This window comes from Odocoileus virginianus, chromosome 17, assembly GCF_023699985.2.
Source record: "Odocoileus virginianus isolate 20LAN1187 ecotype Illinois chromosome 17, Ovbor_1.2, whole genome shotgun sequence".
NCBI classification, from domain to species: Eukaryota; Metazoa; Chordata; class Mammalia; order Artiodactyla; family Cervidae; genus Odocoileus; species Odocoileus virginianus.
In genome coordinates this window covers 9,254,403-9,274,381 of record NC_069690.1, presented here as the reverse complement: position 1 = coordinate 9,274,381, position 19,979 = coordinate 9,254,403, and the positions used below count along the sequence as shown (strand labels likewise).

The following is a 19,979-nucleotide window of genomic DNA, read 5'->3' as shown; positions in this document are numbered from 1 at the left end:
CTAAACAATATAGGGCATTTTTTGCAATTAAGTACTCACACAATTACCAGATAACCTACTAGATCATCTTGTTCTGAATATAATTTCAGGAGCAGTGTTTTAAGGAAAATCCCAGCTAAAACATCATTTCAGTAAAAAATAAAAAAACCTCTGGCTCAACATGATAATGCAATATTCAGCTGTAATAGAAATTTTTTTTTATTATGGACAGTAAAACAGAAACGAGAAAATAGAGGTATCAGCCATGTATTTTATGTCCTTTTCTAGAATAAACAATGTTTATTAAGAAGTTATACCACCATTTACAATAAATATCAACAATATCACGAAACAGTGGAACAATTACTGTCCAAATACTGAACTTCTGTAACTAAAACATATTTTGGGCTCAAGAAAACACAGTATTACACACCAAAAGAGATCCTGTACACACCAAAACCAAACCCTGCTCAAGTTTAGGACTGCACTGGCTGGAAAACACTTATTGTGTTACTGCTTTAAGAACCCCACGGAGCACCTTGTAACTCATCAACTGCACGTTTTCCTTCGGAGGGAAACAAGGTCCTCTCTCAGTCACGTAGGCATAAGGAAACCTCAAAACCCAAAGGCCATCAGGTGGGAGAGTGATTTCTTGCTTTTCTGGGTAGAATACTGGACATGGTGGTGGGCCTGGCTGAACCTGAAAAACACAGGTTACATGATTATTTTAACATTTTTCAATAAGAAACACCTGAAAGGGACTTCTCTGGTGGCCCAGTAGTTAAGAATCTGCCTTGCAAAGCAGGGGATGAGGGTTATACCCCTCGTTGGGGAACCAAGATCCCACATGCCATGGGGCAATTAAACCTTGCACTGCAACTAGAGAGACTGTGCGCTGCAACCAAGACCCCATGCAGCTAAATAAACAAATTAAAAAAAGAAAAATTATCTTAAAAAAAAAAAAAAGACACCTGAAAGGTAAGTGCCTAAACCAAGGATAGGTTCAAAGAGCACAAAAGCAGGTACACTCCTAACTTCAATCATATCTGATATTACGTTAAATAATCTCAAATATTATCCTGCTTTTCTACAGATTTTTAATTTCAAGTTCTGCCTCTGACCAAATGATGTGAATTGATGGTGTGAACTGATTAACATACCTACAATTTATTTTTTAAGAAACAGAAAGTAGTTATTAATGTAAGAGGTATTTAAAATTAAGACCTGTTTAATTAGTTTTGATACCCTGTACTCTTTTTTTCAAACAACTGAAACAAACAACAAACATGATTGTCTAGCAACACAAAAAGTTGTATTTCTTACCTGAGGCATTAAGATTATCTGCAAAGGAGCATCCGGAACCACAACAAACAGCCTCATAAGTTGAGCATAATGTGGTTTTAGCCCTCTACCCTGAGAGGATGACAGAATATACAAGGGCATATCACTATTCAGGGCTTTTAAAGCTGATTCCTTGGGTCCACTTCCCATTACTTTCATCACTTTGTCAGGTCCTGAGCACATAAATCTTCGACCTCGAGAGTCTTCGTATTCAAAGCCCACGAACGCTCGCGCTATGTCATCTCGCCGTCTTCCTCTGCCCATGACAACTGCGCTTCTCTTACCAGGAACAGCCTTATTTGGAGCAGGCCAAGAATTCGTGTCTAAGTCTCCGTCATCTTCAGCTCTAGTCCTGATGACAATGTCCCAAGGCATAAGATAGTTTGTTCCTGGAATAAAGCCCTGTTGGTCTAAACCAGTATGAAAGTTGTAAGACTTAGCAGGGCCTAGTTTAACCAAAGACCAGCTGGAGAATTTGGGTAGGAGACCTTTGGGGCAATTTGAATGAAGCATGCCTGGGAGATATTCAACTGTGGACGCCTGCCGATCAACCAAGTTTGGTCTCTTCTCAGTTTTTACTTCCCCTTGACCATGAACTTCTGGATTATCTCCTCCTGCTTGTGGGTCCGCTGGATAGGTACCTAAACTATCAGTGGATTGGCCTAAACTCAAAGCTAAACTCAGGCTTGTGCTCTCTCCTTGGGTTTGAGGTTCTTTCTCTTTAAGTTTATCAGCATCTGCATCTGGGGGAGCAGGAGATGATTCATTTTTGGCAGGAGCAGGATCTGGAGTACTTGGTTCAAATACTGGGAAATTGATGTGATCCAATTTTCCACAACATTTTTCTTCCAGAAGCTATGGAGGAAGGAAAAAAACAAATCCTGTGAACCTTTCATCGAAAGCAAACATTCCTGGACTTCCCTGGGGGCACAGTGGATAAGAATCTGCTTGCCAATGCAGGGGATATGAGTTCAATCCCTGGTTTGGGAAGATTCCACATGCCGTGGAGCATCTAAGCCCGTGTGTCACAACTAATGAGTCCGTGTACCACAACTACTGAGTCTGTGTGCCTAGAGCCTGTGCATCACAAGAGAAGCCACCACAATGAAAAGCCTGAGCACCACAATGAAGTGTAGCAGCCACTCGCTGCAACTAGAGAAAGCCCGAGCAAAGCAATGAAGACCCAAGGCAGCCAAAAATAAATAAAAGAAAACAACACATTCTTCACACTAAAAAGCAAGAAGCAACAGTTAATGGGTAAGCAAATAAGTACATACATAATTTTCTCCTTAAATATCACACTGCAGGCGACACTGACTTATCTATTAATAGACATTTTGCTTCTGAAAAGATACGTTTTTACTCAGATGGTAGTTAGCAAAAGAGACAGAGAGAAGAGGAAGAAAAAATGCAGAATCTACCTGATAAAAGTCATAGTTAGCTGCCTTGATATCAAAGGGATCATCTCGGGGTGCCTGTTTCCTTCCACAGTTACAGGCACCAGTGGATCGAGCTCGGCTATTGTGATACAGCACAGGAGGATTTCTATCAGCCTCTGGTTTTTCTCCTGAAAAATATAAGTCACTATTCATTTCACACACAGTGCAGACCCACATTTATTCTGCATTCAACTGTACCTAACCCTCAAATTTCTCCAAAGAGTTCTCTGGAAATAAGGAGGGAAAAAAAACCTCAACACACACACACACACACACACACACACACACACAAACCCGCAAACACTTGATTAAACACACCTAACAGAAGAAGTGAAAATATATGTAAATAAAACATACTTTAAATATAAACTTCTAGAATTTCTAAGTAAAGTTTATCATCACAGTGACCACACATCTCATTCTGTTCATTTTAGTTAAACAAGAGTTCCAAGGTAAAAACATTAATATGAAATTCCTGAAACTCTGTATTATTTAACAGTTCTCATTTACTAATACCCTAGGGGTCGTTCTTTAAATAAAAGAAGGTAATTAGTAGTCATAGCTGATTTTTCTTTTTCTACCAAGTGAGGAAACTTAAATCTCATGTACCTAAATTTCTGTAGGGTTCTCTTTTTAAAATGTCAATACATAGGGAACAAACTGTCTGAAAACAAGAATACAAACACAGTCCCAAATTTTGATTGTGAAATGCTAAGAAAACTTTAGCTACCTGATTTAGGTAAGGAGTGAAATTTATGTACACAGTGTTGATCAGTTAAACTCCTCTCCTCACAGAGCTGATGGCCATTGCTCCAAAACTTGTAGCAGTCCTCGTGTAACTGCATGGCGTATTTGTGAAAGGCTGGACCCCTGGCATGTTGGCTGTACACTCGAAGAGCCTGGGCAAGCTGATTCTTGTGGACAGTCATTGTGTAATTATGAGGCAAATTTGACTGGTAGGCACTATGGGCCATTGGTAAAGCTTTTTGGCAACGGTTCTCTGAGAATTTTGTGTCAATATCCAAAAACCCTTCCAAGACTTTAATACTGCTTAAAATCTTAGATGTTAACTCCCCAGTGGGAGATGCTGGGTCCTCCTCTTTCCCATCAATAGCCACTTCATACAGTTTTGAAGCTGCTGAGATCCACTTCTGATAAGTAGGAAGTTCAAAATGGGAAGGCTGTGGGTTCCTGCCCACACTGTCATCAAAACCTTTCTTGCTTAGTACTAGCTCTACATGCTGCCATAGGAACTCTCGAAGAGTGAAATCCACTAGCTGCCCTGAAGAACTGGAACTGCTGGTGTCAGTGTGGAAAGAAAGCTGTTGTCTGCTGTGCTGCCTCATCACCTGGTACCTCCTGGACCCAGAAAGGGGTGCAGGGACCAACAAAGATTCGGGGTCTTTCACAGTACAATGACTCTTAAGTTGGTCCAGCAACATGCCTACTGGATCCTCCTCCTGGCTTCCGGGAACTATGTACACAAAAGCTTGATTGGCAGGAACAGTAAAGAGGCAGTTGATACTCTGATTAGTCAAGACACGACTCTTCCGGAAGATTCTATAGATCTGGTCCTCCAGGGCATGCTGCAGTCTCCTTTTGGGAGAATGCTTCTTGGGCTTATCTGGATGAGTTGGGTCTTGGTTCCGAGGGGGTTCTACCTTGAGTGTTCCATTGAGTTGAAAAAGGAAAAGGAGTCTAGGTGGGCAAGGTCGGCAGTTCAGCTTCCAGTCCTTACCAACTGGACAATCCTTAATGGCTGTTTTGAGAAGGGGGAGTACTTTCTGTCTCAGTCCATCCAGGGCTCTGAATACTCGATCATAAGTGATATCAAAGGAACAAGTGGGATGGACCAGAAGCAGGATGTGACAGACGGAGAAAAGGTAAAGGAGACTGAGGCACTGCACCTTCTCTTGATGCTTCCAGAACTCGTGCGCTTCTGCATGAGGTAAAGAGAGGCCACCTCCAGCTTCCCCGCTCTGAAGGGCCCGACAAGCCCGCAGAAGCTGGGAATTGTCACAGATGGAAGTAAGAAGAAGGTACAGAACTTTGCTTTCCTGGTTGTAATAGGCTTGCAGAAGGCTGTAATCCTGAGAACCTGGTTCAGTTCGGTTGCCTTCCGCTGCAGTTACACCTCCCCGAATTGGATCCCCGGCCCCGGCCCCAGCCCCAGGGTCTCCGGCTCCGCCAGCCTCCCCGACTGCCCCAGCCTCGGTCCTGACTCCAGGTCCCGAATCTCCAGGATCTTGCTGGCGAAAGAGGGGAAAGACCTGTCGGTCGCACACCGTGTTCACAAGTGAGAACTTCTCGGAATTCAGGCGCAGAGCCGTTTTGCCGAAGATTCCCACCACGCAGATCTCATCCTCCCGCCAAGGAGGCTCCGGTCCGCCAGCCGCGCTCCCACCACCCTCTGTAGGGGACCCCTCGGGACTCTCAGAGCTTGTCCAGGCTGAAGCGCCCATTAGAAGCTCTCTTAAGCTGACGGGACCCGCCATGGTGCTGAGGCAACTCGCGAGTTCTTCCGGTCCGTCCGGTAAACGCAACCGGCTCTCGTCCAATTTTGAAATCCCTCCTCCGCGTCTTCAGTCCCTGCTTTTCTCTCACTTTAGGTTCCGCCTCTTGCTCCTCCTGTCCTAATTTTTCACCGAGGTTTTATCTAGTCTTACAACACTGCTGATTTAAGATTTTCCTTAATCGGAGAATTAATTTCAATTTCCTAGAAATTGAAATATCAGAAAACCACTTGGAAGCAATTTGTTCTGCTTGATAGACAAAATGTTTAATGAGTTAAATGTTAGAAGTTGTAAAACACCTAGTGAAGAGGAGAGTTGTGATTATGACAATTCCAAAATGACAATAATTACATGCAAGGTAAAGGCAGAAGCAGTGGTTTTGAAAGGGAATTATATTTATACTATGCTAGATTTAATTCTTGTCAAATATTTATAGAGCATCTGCAAGTTTAATTGTTTTTACCATATTTAATCTCTTAATCGTTTTCTACATCATATTTTCTTTCTGACATACCACTACTCACCTCCAACTTTTTTTTTTTCACTACTAGTAGTGGTTTTATTTTATTTTTATTGAAGTATAGTTGATTTCCAATGTTGCATTAGTTACAGGTTTACAGCAAAATGATTCAGTTTACGTATTTTTTTCTGATTCTTTTCCATTATAGCTTCCCTGGTGGCTCAGACGGTAAAGTGTCTATAACTTAACTGCTTGATTGCCAGGGAAGTCTCTATTTGTACACTGTTTGATGATAGCCATTCTGACTAGTGTGAGGTGATACCTCATTGTAGTTTTTATTTGCATTTCTTTAATAATTAGCAATGTTGAGCATTTTGAAAGCAGTTAAATTTGTAGTTCACAGAATAAAAAAATTCCACAGTGTCAAATGACTCTACTAAAAGTAGAAAAATAAGAATATTTTTCTTTAAGCTCTAGAACCTTGTTGTGCAAGGTGTAGCGCCAGTAGAGAGAGCACATGCATGCTCAACTGGGTCTGACTCTTTGCAACCCATGGATTATAACCCACCAGGCTCCTCTGTCCATGGAATTTTCCAGGCAAGAATACTGGAGTGAGTTGCCATTTCCTACTCTAGGGGATCTTCTTGACCCGGGATCGAACAACCGTTCCACCTGGGAAGCCCAACAAAGTGCAGGCTAAAGAAAGAGCTTATTAGAAATATATACTCTTAGGTCCCACCCCAGACCTACGAATCAGAACATGCAATTCTCCAGGCCAGAATACTGGAGTGGGTAGCCTTTCCCTTCTCCAGGGTATCTTCCCAACCCAGGGATCAAGTCTAGGTCTCCTGCATTGCAGGTGGATTTTTTACCAGCTGAGCCACAAGGGAAGCCCAATCAGAACATGCATTTCAACTAAATCTAATAATTTGTACACAGTATAGCTTGAGAAGCACCACCTTAAAAACATCTTTCAAAGCAAGGTGAACAGATTTATTTCTTGACTCATATCAGTGGAAAAGAAAGCCAGTGATTTTGAAAGATTTGTGAGGTACAACAAAAAGTTCTCAGATTCAGAGGATCATACACCAAAATGTTTAAAAGTTGTTGGGATTTATTGACTTCTTTCTTTACTCTTTTTCCCTATTTAAAAAAAAAGGATTTAAAAAAGAATTTTAAAAATTTAATTTAGGGTTATAGCAAAAATTTTTAAAGCAGTTTTAGGGTTATAATAAAATTGAACATAGAGAACTCCCACATACCCTCTACACAGGCATATCTTTCTTTATTATCAACACCAGGCTCCAGAGTGGTACATTTATTACAATATCTGAACCTACTTTGACAGATCATTATCACCCCCAAATCCATACATTAGGGTTTATTCTTGGTGTTGTGCATTCTGGGTTTGGACAAATGTTGGCTATGTATCTGCCATGGAAGTGTCTTATAGAATGGTTTCAGTGCCCTAAAAACCCTATGTGCTCCACCCATTCATTCCTCCTTCCCCCAAACCCCTGATCTTTACTGTCTCCATAGTTTTGTCTTTCCCAGAATGTCATATAGCTGGAATCATACACACAGTGTGTAGCCTTTTCAGATTGGCTTCCTCCACTTAGTAATATGCATCTAAGTTTATTCTATGTCTTTTATGATTTGCTAGCTCATTTCTTTTTAGTGCTGAATAACATTTCATTATCTGGATGTACCACAGTTTATTTATCCATTCACCTACTGAGAGACATCTTAATTGCTTGCAAGTGTTGGAATTATGAATTAAGCTCCTGTAAACATCTGTATGCAGGTTTTTGGGTGAATATATTCTTATTTTTATTGTTTCCTTCATATTCTTATTTTTATATCTCTATTTTGTAATCTTTCTTTCTACTATTAAAAGTTCTATTGACAAGAAAAAAACCTGTAACTATATGAGGTGACTGATATTAACTAAATTTATTGTAGAAATCAGTTTGCAATAGATACATATATCAAACCATTATGTTGTATACCTTAAGCTAATATAAAGTCATATGTCAATTATATCTCAAGAAAACTGGGGGAAAAGAATTCTCAAAGCCCTAAGTCCTGATGCTGATATTTTTGATATATTAAGCCATATTGGGCTTCGGGAAATTCTTCTCAGGCAATACTTATTTGCTAACAAGAATTTAGAAAGGACTGGAAGTGGGCTTTCAAATTTATTTTTAAAAATTTTGTCTATTTGGTTTTTACTTGTTTCCTTCTCTACTTCTATATGTCTGGATTCTCTCCCTCTTCTGAAGCCAACTAAAATAAGAAATTGTACCTATTTATCCACATAAATTATGTTGTGATCCTCATCATGTACACTATTTGCTATGTTTAGTATGTGACTTTGCTGCTATGATATTAACAATTCTTTGACTTGCAAATCCAGAAAAAAAGTGTATATTAACCACATCATTTGTATAGATTTCCCAAGTAAACAAAATGTTAAAAAACTAAGTTGAAAAGACTCCCTAGAAGAAAAGAAGAGTTACAAATCTCATACTTTGCTGAAGGGACCACTGATTTGTACAACCACTTGGAATACTAGTTTGACAGTATCTAGAAAACAGGCATGCTTTACCACCTAGCAGTTCCACTCCTAGACATACACATTAAAGTAACTTGCACAAATGTACATGTTCAAGAATGTTCAAAGTGGCATGCCTGGGGACTTCCCTGGTGGTCCAGTGGTTTAAGACTCTGCATTTCCACTGCAGAGAGCACAGGTTCCATCCCTTGTCAAGGAAGTAAGGTCCCACTTGCCTTGTGGCACGGCCAAATTTAAAGAAAAAAATAAAATAAAAAAATAAGTCATAGCATTTAGGGATGCATATTTAGTCCCAGCATATTTAGAGGGTGAAAGCAAAGGAAAACAAACAGATGAGTAGTCACTTTTTTGTTTGTTTGTTTGTTTAAAGAGAACCCATTTTTGGCCTAAGCCTTTGTTGGTTTTTTTTTTTATTATTAAAAAACATTTTTTGGCTGCACTAGATCTTCATTGCTGTGCACAGGCTTCTCTTATTTTGGAGCACAGGCTCTAGATGTGCGGGCTTCAGTGAGTTGCAGTGAATGGGTTGAGTAGCTGTGGCACCCAGCCTAAGTTGCTCCGCAGCATGTGGGATCTTCCCAGACTAGGGATGGAACCTGTGTAGCCTGCATTGGTAAGAGGATTCTTATCCACTATATCACCAGGGAGGTCGAGTAGTAACTTCTTGAGGAAAGGTATTATCATTAGGGATGGAAACAGGTGGCACTTCTAGACACTTAAATGTCCCTTTCTTGGTGATCACATGAGTGTTTAATATTGTGTCTATTTATGTTTTATGTACTTTTCTGTATGTGTTATATTTCTAGTAAAAAATGTTAAAGAGAAAGACCAAAGTTTTGTATTGTTCTTTACTCAAAAACATAACTGGATGCATTGTGATTGTTTATATTCTCTGGTTGACATTCAGTCTCAAAATAAACAGTGGAGACATATGATCAGCAACAATTTAATGAAGCCTTAGCAGTCATTGGATTCTCAAGTGGGTATAAAACCTGTCATAAAAATTAGTAAAAGATACAAGATAGAACACAGTTTAACACTGATACGATAGTAACAGCAGCTTTACAAATATTTAACCATAGGATTTCTATAGCATTTTCAGAAAAATGAACCTTTATCTCACAAGAATGATAAAATCATTTAAACTGATACAGTACACATTGGTTTATTAATATTATAAATGTTATTAGATGTCCCATAAAATATTGTTACAGATACTCACCTGCTTTCTTCTCAGTGATCATTCCCTTTATTTTACTTAATATAAACATAGTAACAGGTTTAAAAAGTTTTTATTAGAAACAGATGTATTTCTTAACTTTAGTATCTGTTTAATTTTCATCCATAAATGTAAATATAAATGCGGGTTTCATAAAAACAAAACACTGTTTGTTCCTATATCTGCTTTCCAGCCTGGTGACTTCTCACAATCCTCTCTTTGGCATCTCAAAGTTACATTTATCTGAGGAAATATAGGCATTTCTGGGAAATTACTAAAATATATTTTTAGCATAATCAGGGAATATTTCGGGGACATCATCTATGTAACTGCTTCCTGCCGGGTTAGAAAGTTCAGTGTAAAACTGACACTCCTTGATTCCCCTCCATGAGGAGCCACTATCCTTATTCTCGGAACTGCAGTGGAAGTTACCAGCATCAGAGCTAACACTGTGCCTTCAGAGTCTCACTCACCCTAACGAGAGCTCCTCTTCTTTCGTGATATTTAGCACATTAGTGGCAGGGATCCTGGCTGAAGCTACAGTAGTATCTACTGCTAAGCAGACGTATTTGACAAAACTGGGGGCTCCCAGATACTGGAAACCTTGTAGGAGACTGCCTGGTAGGGTTGCCACGTAAAACATAGGATGTTCAGCTAAACTTGAAATTCAGAAAAACAATGATGTATTTTTTTAAGTATAAATATATTTCCTAGGCAATATTTGGTGGTGGTGGTTTAGTTGCTAGGTCGTGTCTGACTCTTACAACCCCATGGACTGCAGCCTGCCAGCCTCCTCTGTCCATGGGATTCGCCTGGCAAGAATACTGGAGTAGGTTGCCATTTTCTTCTCCAGGGGATCTTCCCGACCCAGGGATCAAACCTGGGTCTCTTGCATTACAGGCAGATTCTTTACCGACTGAGCTTTACAAGAGAAGCCCATGGCAATATTTAGGACATTGTTATACTTAAAAAATTACTCATTGTTCAGTGGGCCCTATATATACTTAATGATTCCCCGGTGACTCAGTTGGTAAAGCATCTGCCCGCAATGCGGGAGACCCAGGTTCGATCCCTGGGTTGGGAAGATCCTCTGGAGAAGGAAATGGTAACCCACTCCAGTACTCTTGCCTAGAAAATTTCATGGATGGAGGAGCCTGGTGGGCCACAGTCCATGGGGTCGCAAAGAGTTGGACATGACTGAGCAACTTTTCACTTTCACATATATACTTGTTATTTGTTGTTTATCTGAAATTCAAATTTGATGGGGGTGTCATGTATTTATGGGCTTCCAAGGTGGCGCGAGTGGTAAAGAACCTGCCTGCCAATGCAGAAGACAGGAGATGCAGGTTGGATCCCTGGGTTGGGAAGATCACCTGGAGGAGGGCATGGCAACTTACTCTAGTACTTTTGCTTGGAACATCCCATGGACAGAGGACTCTGGTGGGCTATGTCCATTGGGTTGCAAAAGGCTGGACACAACTCAAGTAACTTAGCAGGCATGTATTTATATTTGCTAAGTCTGGCAACCCTGAATTGGCAGGAAAAAGTAAAATCCTGTGATTGTACAGAATGACTGTTACTGAATTGATAGGTGGTTGAGGACAGAGAATCAGGTCTCACAGTGAATCTGCTATGGACCTCAGAGAATCCCTGGTGGGGCACTGTAGAAAACCCAAGGTTCATGTAGAGGTCTTCCTGAAGTCTATATTTAGCTGTAGGAATGTGGATAGCAGATATCAAAGTAAGGAATATCCCGGACTTCAATAAGGCAGATATAGCTACCTACCTAAGTTACTAGAAATGAAATTCTAATTTTTAAGGTCACGTTGGACCTTTTGCTTCAAATCCTTTTGGAATAGTTAGGTTTGGATGGGAGATGATCTTACTTAATTGCTTATAGGGAACAGAAATAAAATCTAGAGGGTCTTTCTGGGTTAAGTAGCACTTAATGAATGCATGAGCTTCATAGGATGAAATACTTTGCTTTCCAATTGCCTGAGAATACCCAAGATGAATGGGTACCAGGTTATTTTATTAATGCCATAACTGTACATATAGAGCACAAATTAGAGTTATCTAGTTAAATTTGAATAACCTTTCCAACCTAAACTTAGTAATTCCAGGATAAACATCACTCTGGGGATTGCATTTTCCCATCTGTCCTGTGAGCAATCATATAAACTAGAAAGTATTTGAATACCCACTTTACATTACAGTATGCATGGGCTCCACCATATTTTAATTCTTCAAATGAATTATATATTAATATAATCATTTATACATACTACATTTAAAAAGGATTGGGGTCATTTTATATGTACATTTTATGGATCATTGCTGGGGGTCAGGCAGAGGTGGCATCAGTTTTGTTCATCAAAGTTGCTTGTAGAAACTGGCAGAGTTTGAGTTGGGCTTCTAGGGTGAGCCAGCTATGAAAAAAACAAGAAGTCTCAATTATAATATGAATTATGTTCTTGTGGTCAGCATAGCTCTCCTTCCTCACTATCAGAACCTAGATTTTATGCAAAGCAGCAATGCGGCCAGATTCTAAAAATCACTTTTTCCAATTTCCCTGATATAATCAAAGTTCCTGGATATCACCTGTTTAAAGAGATGAAGGTCAGTTTAGCTAGGACACCCTTTTGATCGTTGCTGTTCTTATCTTGCTTACAATGTAGACAAGAGGCTTCAGGAAGTATAGATGTTCTGCACCGTAGGGATAAAAAGCCATGTGTTACGGTTGGAAGAGAGGTGACGACATGGGAAGCTGCTATACCCTGTATCCACTGCCTATTTCCCAAGGCAATATGCAGAAAAGAAAAATAAGCCTCTATTAGCTTAAGCCACTATAGTCAGATTTCTATTGCCCACAGTCAAACGCAAAACCTAACTAATAGGAGTGGGGAAAGTTATTCCATGTCTAAAACAAGTTTTTACTAAATACCCTGTTATCTTTGGCCACCTGATGCAAAGAGCCAACTCACTGAAAAAGACCCTGATGCTAGGAAAGACTGAGGGCAGGAGAAGGGGGCAACAGAGGATGAACTGGTTGGATGACATCACTGACTCAATGGACCTGAGTTTGAGCAAACTCGGGGAGACAGTGAAGGGCAGAGAAGACTGGTGTGCTGCAGTTCAAGGGGTTGCAAAGAGTCAGAGACAGCTTATCAACTGAACAACAACCACTATCCTCTACTAAGTGGGTTTTGGAGAGCACAGCATATGGCAAAGGTCTCATCTGTGATCATTTTAAACTATTTATTTGTGGCTGAGCTGAGTCTTCGTTGCTTTGCGCAGGTTTTCTCGAGGTGTGGCCAGGAGGGGCTACTCTTCATCGCGTGTGTGGGCTTCTCACCGTGGGGGCTTGTCATGGAGCACTAGCTCTAGAGCTTCGGTTCAGTAGTTCCTCGACATGTGGAATCTTCCCAGATCAGGGATTGAACCGAGTTGTTCCCTGCATTGGCAGGAGGATTCCTATCCACTGCACCACCAGGAAAGACCCTCATCTGTGATGTTTGAGGCTGTTGCGCAGTACATGGGTTTGTCGCTCATTACATTTTTACTTGCTTCCACATTAACCGATCCACTGTAGTAGTTACAGGGTGGAGCAGGGACAAAAAAGACCTAGAGCTGAACACAGTAGGGAAGGGCAGAGTTCCCTGTGGTTAGGATTTGGTGCTTCCACTTCCATGGCCCGAGTTCAATCCCTGGTTGGGGAACTGTCCCACAAGCAGCACAGCCAAACTAAGAAAAAGGAAAGGGCTTAGTTGTTAAATAAGGCCTCTGCCTTCTGCCTCTGCCCTTCACAATTTATGGTATCACCAAGGAATGTGATCTGGGAGTGGACTTCTATTGAAGGCTCCAAAGAATTTGGAAAGGGGCATTGGGCCACACCTGCAAAGGAGGCCACAGAGTGCCCAGCAGGACAAGTTAATTGGCAAGAGGGAAACCAAGCTATCCTGCAGAAGGAACTGATTCCTTTTTTTAAAAACAATAATTGATTTACAATGTTATGTTAGTTTCAGGTATAAAATTTCAGATTCTTTCCATTAGAGGTTACTATAAGATACTGAATATCATTCCCTGTGCTATACAGTAGGTCCTTTTTGGTTATCTATTTTATATTATATAGTAGTGTACATCTGTTAATCCCAACCTCCTAATTTATCCCTCACCCCCCTACTTCTTTGGTAACCATAAGTTTGTTTTCTACGTCTGTTAAGTTGCCTTCAGTTTTCTAAATAAGTTTATTCATATTATTTTTTTGGTTCCATATATGTGATATATAATATTGATCTTTCTCTGCCTAACTTCACTTAGTATGATAATCTCTACGTCCATTTATGTTGTTGCAAATGGCATTATTTTATTATTTCTTATGGCTGAATAACATTCCATTTCATATATTCATATGAATTCATATATACTCATGTATGTATACACACACACACACACACACTTATATGACATCTTTATCCATTCATCTGTTGATGGAAATTTAGGTCACTTCCATGTCTTGGCTATCATAAATAGTATTGCAATGAACATTGGTGTATGACTCTTTTTGATCCAGTTTTCATCCTTTCTGGATATGTGCTAGATCATATAGTAATTCTATTTTCAGTTTTTTAAGGAACCTCCATACTGTTTTCCATTGTGGCTACACCAATTCATGTTCCCACCAACAGTGTAGGAGGGTTTCCTTTTCCCTACACCCTCTCCAGCATTTATTATTTGTAGATTTTTGATGATGGCCGTTCTGACCAGTGGGAGGTGATACTTTATTAGGGTTTTAATTTGCATTTCTCAATAGTTAGTGATGTGCAGTATCTACTCATGTGCCTGCAAGCCATCTGTAGATCTTCTTTGGAGAAATGTCTGTTTAGGTCTTTTGCCAATTTTTTTATTGAGTGTTTGTTTGATATTGAGTTGTATAAACTATGGTATATTTTGGATATTAAGTCCTTGTCAGTCACATTATTCACAAATATTCCCTCCCATTCAGTAGGTTGTTTTTGTTTTGTTTATGGCTTCCTTTGCTGTCTAAAAGCTTTTAAGTTTGATTAGGTCCCATTTGGTTATTTTTGCTTTTATTTCTTTCACGACAGGCAAAAACTTCTCAACACGGGAATGAACGAAGGGAGGACAGAGTTGGGGTGGGAAGTGTGTCTGCAGCACAATTTGTGGTGAGTCTGTTGGGCCAGAGGGAGATGGAAATATAAGCTTCACAGCCAAGAGGCCAGCAGCCCTGAGCCCCAGCACTCTAGCAGGAAGCGGCTGCTTCTCACAGACCTGATGATAAAGGGGATCGGGGAGATGAGACAGATAGAGTTTGGAAGAAATCACACAAGGGCCAACTGATGCACTGGGTTTTGGTGTGTGGGTCATACAGGCAGGTGACAAAGAAAGCTGCCAAGACCCTTTCCCACCAGCTCTGCATTATCTGACTCCTATCTCCATCTTCATCCCTGTCTCTCTGTTACAGCCTCGCTGGCCACTTTCCAGTTCCCCAGACAGACCCTGATCCCTCCCACCATGAGACCTTTGCGTATCTTATTCTTTTCTCCTGGGACTCTCCTCTGTGACATTCATGGTGGGCTCACAATACAGGTACCCTCTCCAGTTAATGCCTACTCATCCTTCAAGTCTCACCTCATCACTTTCTAAGGGAATCTTTCTGAGATCATCCAGGTTGGATCAACTTTCTCCAAGGGTTCTCACTGAACCTTGTTACTTTCCTTCACAGAATTTACTTCAGTGCAAAATTACACAAACTGTGATTATTGATTACTGTCTACTTTTGCCACTAGATTGAAAGCTCCAAGACAGTAGATCTGTGTCTGTTTCTGCTTACCACTATCTCCCAGGTATTCCAGCACAGTGTCTGGCATATAGGAACTGCTTAATAAATAGTTATGAATGAAATTAATAAAACCAGACACTCATTGCTAAAGTAGAGATGATAATCTTAGCTATTTCATAGCATTTCATGAACCGCAAACATGAAGTTCTTTATAAAGCATCAGTTCAGTTCAGTTCAGTTCAATCCCTTAGTCATGTCTGACTCTTTGCAAGCCCATGGACTGCAGCAACACCAGGCCTCCCTGTCCATCACCAACTCCTGGAGTTTACTCAAACTCATGTCCATTGAGTCAGTGTTGCCATCCAACCATCTCATCCTCTGTCATCCCCTTCTCCCGCCTTCGATCTTTCCCAGCATCAGGGTCTTTTCCAATGAGTCAGGTCTTCGCATCAGGTGGCCAAAATATTGGAGTTTCAGCTTCAACATCAGTCCTTCCAATGAATATTCAACACTGATTTCCTTTAGGATGGACTAGTATAAGGAACTGTTTTAAAATTACTACTATTATTAAGAAAGATGCTTTAGATTATGATTCTAAATTAAAGAGTTTGAAGAAAAGGAACCAAATGCTTTTTTTTTTTTTTCCAAATGCTTTTCATAAAGGCTTACCTGAAATTTTCTCTTCAAGGCCCGGGTCATTACTGGGGTCAGCCCAGTTCCTGTTTCCAGATTTTCTTTATTAGTAAGCGGGGTTCCACCTGGGCTCCTGCAAAGGTAATGAAAATATTGGGAGCTGTGTTTTATGCCAACTCCTCAAATGAATTTAGAGAGCATAAAGATAGGAGAATGGATTACCTTTCCACATCGACTTTTCTAAGTAGTTTCCGTAGATCTAACTGACTTTTACCAGGAGTACTGATAAAATAAAAATACAAAAGTTAGAGCTCACCAGGTTGTATAATTTTTCTCAAAGTAAAGCAATCATTTCAAAATACGCAACATCCTAGAAAGTAGTTTGTTACATTAAAAAATAGCAGTAGATGCTGATAGGAGCATAAAGTGATATAATGATTCTAATAATAAGAATCTAATAATTGAATAACTAATACCTTCATTTTATTATTTTTTTAAAATAAGTTACTGTTTTTGACTTTGTAATTACACTTGTAAGAATTCATCTTAGGGCAAAACTCAGCTACATACACAGATGATGGACAGGGATGATTATTGAAGAGTTATAGAAACAAAAAAATCATAAAACAACCCAAGTGTCTCAAAACAGGATTTTATCTATGAAGTTCACATATTAAAAAACTGCATCTATTGAAGAAGTCAACATGATTCTTTAAGCTAATTTTTAATGAGATAGGGGAAAGTTTATGACACAGTAATGGGAAAAGCTGTATTTATATATATTGGGTTGGCCAAAAAGTTCATCCACATTTTTCTATAACATTGCACAGAAAAATCCTAACAAACTTTTTGGCCAACTCAACACAATATAAATTACACATGGGTACATACATGTGTATGTATGTATATACATATTCCATGCAATATGTATTTAATATACATATTTCATACACATATACCTGTAATATGTATATTACATATACATATTTCATTGATTCCAAGACATACTAATTTTAATATATTTCTGAAACTGTGCTGATTTGAAAATTCCTGATGATGTTTTATATTTTGCAATAAATAGCACCATGAACTGGAAATAATAGTGTATATGCCTAGAAAAAGACTAGAATGATAAACAACAGTATGTTAAGACTGGCTGTCTCCAATGATTTGATTATTTGATGATTTTTGTTTTCTTTCAACATCACTGTGTATTTCAATTTTACTAAGTGATAATATATAATTTTAGTTAGAAATAAGCAAAATATTACTATTTTAAAGTAGCAGTAGAGTGTAATATTGTTCAGTTCCTTACATTAAGACATTTGTAACTCGAGTTGACAACACTTTGGACTTTGGTTTCAGGGTAACGCGCTGCAGGTCAGAGACAGTAACCAGTGGGTTCTGTACCTTTGGTGATGGTACAAGCTTTAATCACAAAATGAGACATTATTAAAAACAGATTTAAAAATATCACTCAAAATGTAAACATATCAAAGCAACAAATATTTGCATGCTGAGTATGTGTAAAATATATCTATTCAATTTTTATTCCAAAGCTTCAAAGTATACCTCTACCTTTTCAAGCTAATGGTTGGTGGATAAAACTGCCGAATTAAATAATTGGGGGATTTATATATTTTGTTGAGGAGATCAAAAATTACTCAAATAAAATATCAAATACTTTCCTCAGAACAGCTTTTATATCTAAGACTTATGCTTATTTTCCATTAAGAGACAAGGAGGTTCAAAAACGAAAGACCTCATGTGTGGTCAATGATTTCTTACCATCCTCCTTTCATCCAAACTCTGTGTCTTCTTTAATTTCACAGTCAGTAGATCTTTAACTGTTATCTGCATGGGTCCATTTTTTTTTAATGGTCCAGCCTTGAGACACAAGGAAAAATTAGAATTCAAATTGAAACCAGGACATCTAGTCAAATGCAAATCCAAATCTAGGTTTTAAAGCCTCAGAGTTAAAAATTAATTCTTATTTCCCCTAGGAGGCAATCAAATTCTTTCCATGCAACCAAGAACTAATTCTGTTTCCAGTATCTATGGATGCTAAGGCTACTGAAAAATATTAATGAAAATGTAAGGCTTTGAAACTAAGTAAGAGCTGGGCTTGTTTTCTACAACTACACATCTTCCTTAGGAATCACTGTAATAAGAGAGAAGTAGAAAGAGTTCCTCTAATTAACGTGAAGTTTTGCCTAAACTACCTAAGAAAAGGACACATTTGTTAGAAAGCAAGAACATATACTCGAAGAGGTATATTTTAGGGCAACTGTAACAACAGACTCTGCATTTAATTCCGTCATTTTAAACCAAATGTATCGGCAGTAAAAAGTAATCAGCTTTTTAGATAGGGCTGTGTATAGGTTAGTGGTTCCCCTTGGCAGGTAAGTAGCTCTAATGGAGACTGGTTCTCCAATCCAATGGCATCACACTTGAGGATCTACCAATTCTTTTTCTTTTTTTGTAAAATTTTGTTTATTGTGATAAAAGTCACATACTAAATAATATAAAACATACTATCTTAGCCATATTTAACTGTACAGTTCAGTGGCACCAAGTATATTCATACTGTGCAACACTCACCATCATCTATCTCCCGAATTTTTCACCTTCCTAAACTGAAACTCTGTCTCCATTAAGCACTAAGTCCCCATCCCCCTGCTCACCAAAAAAGAAAAAGGCTAAGTCCCCATTTCCCCCTCCCCACCTCACCCTTCGTGCTTTCTGACCCTAGGAATTTGATTATTCTAGGTACCTCCTACAAGTGGAATCAAAGACTATTTTTCTGCGCCTACTGTTATTCTGACTTCACTCACTAAGGAGTCTTTAATTTGGTTTCCCAGAGAGATTTTCCTGTTGGTAAAAAGGTATACCAAGAAGCCAACAGGAATCTCTCACCCTGCTGGGTTTCATTCATTTATCCTCCAAAAAGAAAAAAAAAATCACTTTCATTTCTAAATCCAACTTCTGTGAACTCCCTAGGGACCATGTCTTTAGAAACAATAATTGCCATAAGCAGGAGATGGAATTAGAACAAAACGCAGTCTTTCCTGTCAGAGCTCTTTGCCCAGCCTTAAAAAAGACACCTGGCTTGACTCCTTCCTTGCCCACTGACACACCTTTACTAGACTGTTCTTTTACCTGAAGTGCTTTCGTGAGAGCAGATTTTCTGAGCAGCAATGGCGCTGTCGGTGGTGGGGGTGGAGGCAGAGGGGGAGGCGTGGGAGGAGGGGGAGGAAGGGGAGGAGGATGACTGGCGGGCTGAGCTGGGGAGGGAGGACGGAGATCTGCGGAGTCTGCAGGGCTGGCTGGCGCACAGGCGGGCACGTCTGGAAGCTTACCACCCATGTGACACGCTTGCCCACAGCTGGGACGCGAGGAATTTTCTGAGATGGCCTGGAAGAAAAAAACTACATTTGGCAACTGAAGAACAGATTTATTTGGTTCTTCTTTATTTATTTGAGCAGTCATCAAAATCATAGCTGCCACGTGTTGAATGTCTTCTCTGCACACCACGTGCGCTACAATATTTTCTCATTTGTCACACGCTCATTCACTCATTCATCTATTTGTTCTGTGTGTGCTATATGCCAGGCACTTGGCTACAGCGTGAGTCCTGTCTGTCTCCCCATCCAGCTGACAGTCCGCTGAGGAAGACAGATCTCAAAGATACACAAAACACATTCGAAACAAGCCAAGTAATACTTTAAAAAGAGCCAAGGCTTCCTTGGTGGCTCAGTGGTAAAGAATCTGCCTGCCAATGAAGGAGACACAGGTTTGATCCCTGATCCGGGAAGACCCCACATACCCCGGAGCGATTAAGCTTCTGCACCCCAACGATTGAGCCCGTGCTTTAAAGTCTGGGAGACGCAACTACTGAGCCTGTGAACCCCAGAGCTTGTGTTTGCAAGGAAAGAAGCTACCACAATGAGAACTGTATGCACCACACCTAGAAAGTAGCCCCTGCTCGCTGCAACTAGAGAAAAAGTCCTCGAAGCA

General features: G+C 39.8%; 2 protein-coding genes across 7 annotated transcripts in view; both read right to left on the bottom strand.

Moving 5' to 3' along the window:
- Positions 1-249: 249 nt before the first annotated feature.
- SMG8 (SMG8 nonsense mediated mRNA decay factor) lies at positions 250-5,278 on the bottom strand. Its single transcript, XM_020901273.2, has 4 exons — positions 3,490-5,278; positions 2,742-2,887; positions 1,303-2,175; positions 250-679 (listed from the first exon to the last, which is right to left on the bottom strand). Exons 1-4 carry the CDS (start codon positions 5,252-5,254, stop codon positions 482-484), a joined length of 2,982 nt encoding a protein of 993 aa, XP_020756932.1. The 5' UTR covers positions 5,255-5,278; the 3' UTR covers positions 250-481.
- A 3,959-nt stretch (positions 5,279-9,237) lies between these two features.
- PRR11 (proline rich 11) overlaps positions 9,238-19,979 on the bottom strand; it is a 31,916-nt gene continuing 21,174 nt past the window's right edge. For all 6 annotated transcript variants that reach the window (XM_020901282.2, XM_020901279.2, XM_020901281.2 and 3 more), the window contains 6 exons: positions 19,122-19,376; positions 17,751-17,849; positions 17,278-17,390; positions 16,185-16,244; positions 15,999-16,095; positions 9,238-11,955 (listed from right to left, as the gene is read on the bottom strand). In XM_020901282.2, coding sequence (XP_020756941.2) covers positions 11,887-11,955; positions 15,999-16,095; positions 16,185-16,244; positions 17,278-17,390; positions 17,751-17,849; positions 19,122-19,376 — 693 coding nt within the window. In that variant the 3' untranslated portion in view covers positions 9,238-11,886. The remainder of the gene's footprint in view (positions 11,956-15,998; positions 16,096-16,184; positions 16,245-17,277; positions 17,391-17,750; positions 17,850-19,121; positions 19,377-19,979) is intronic.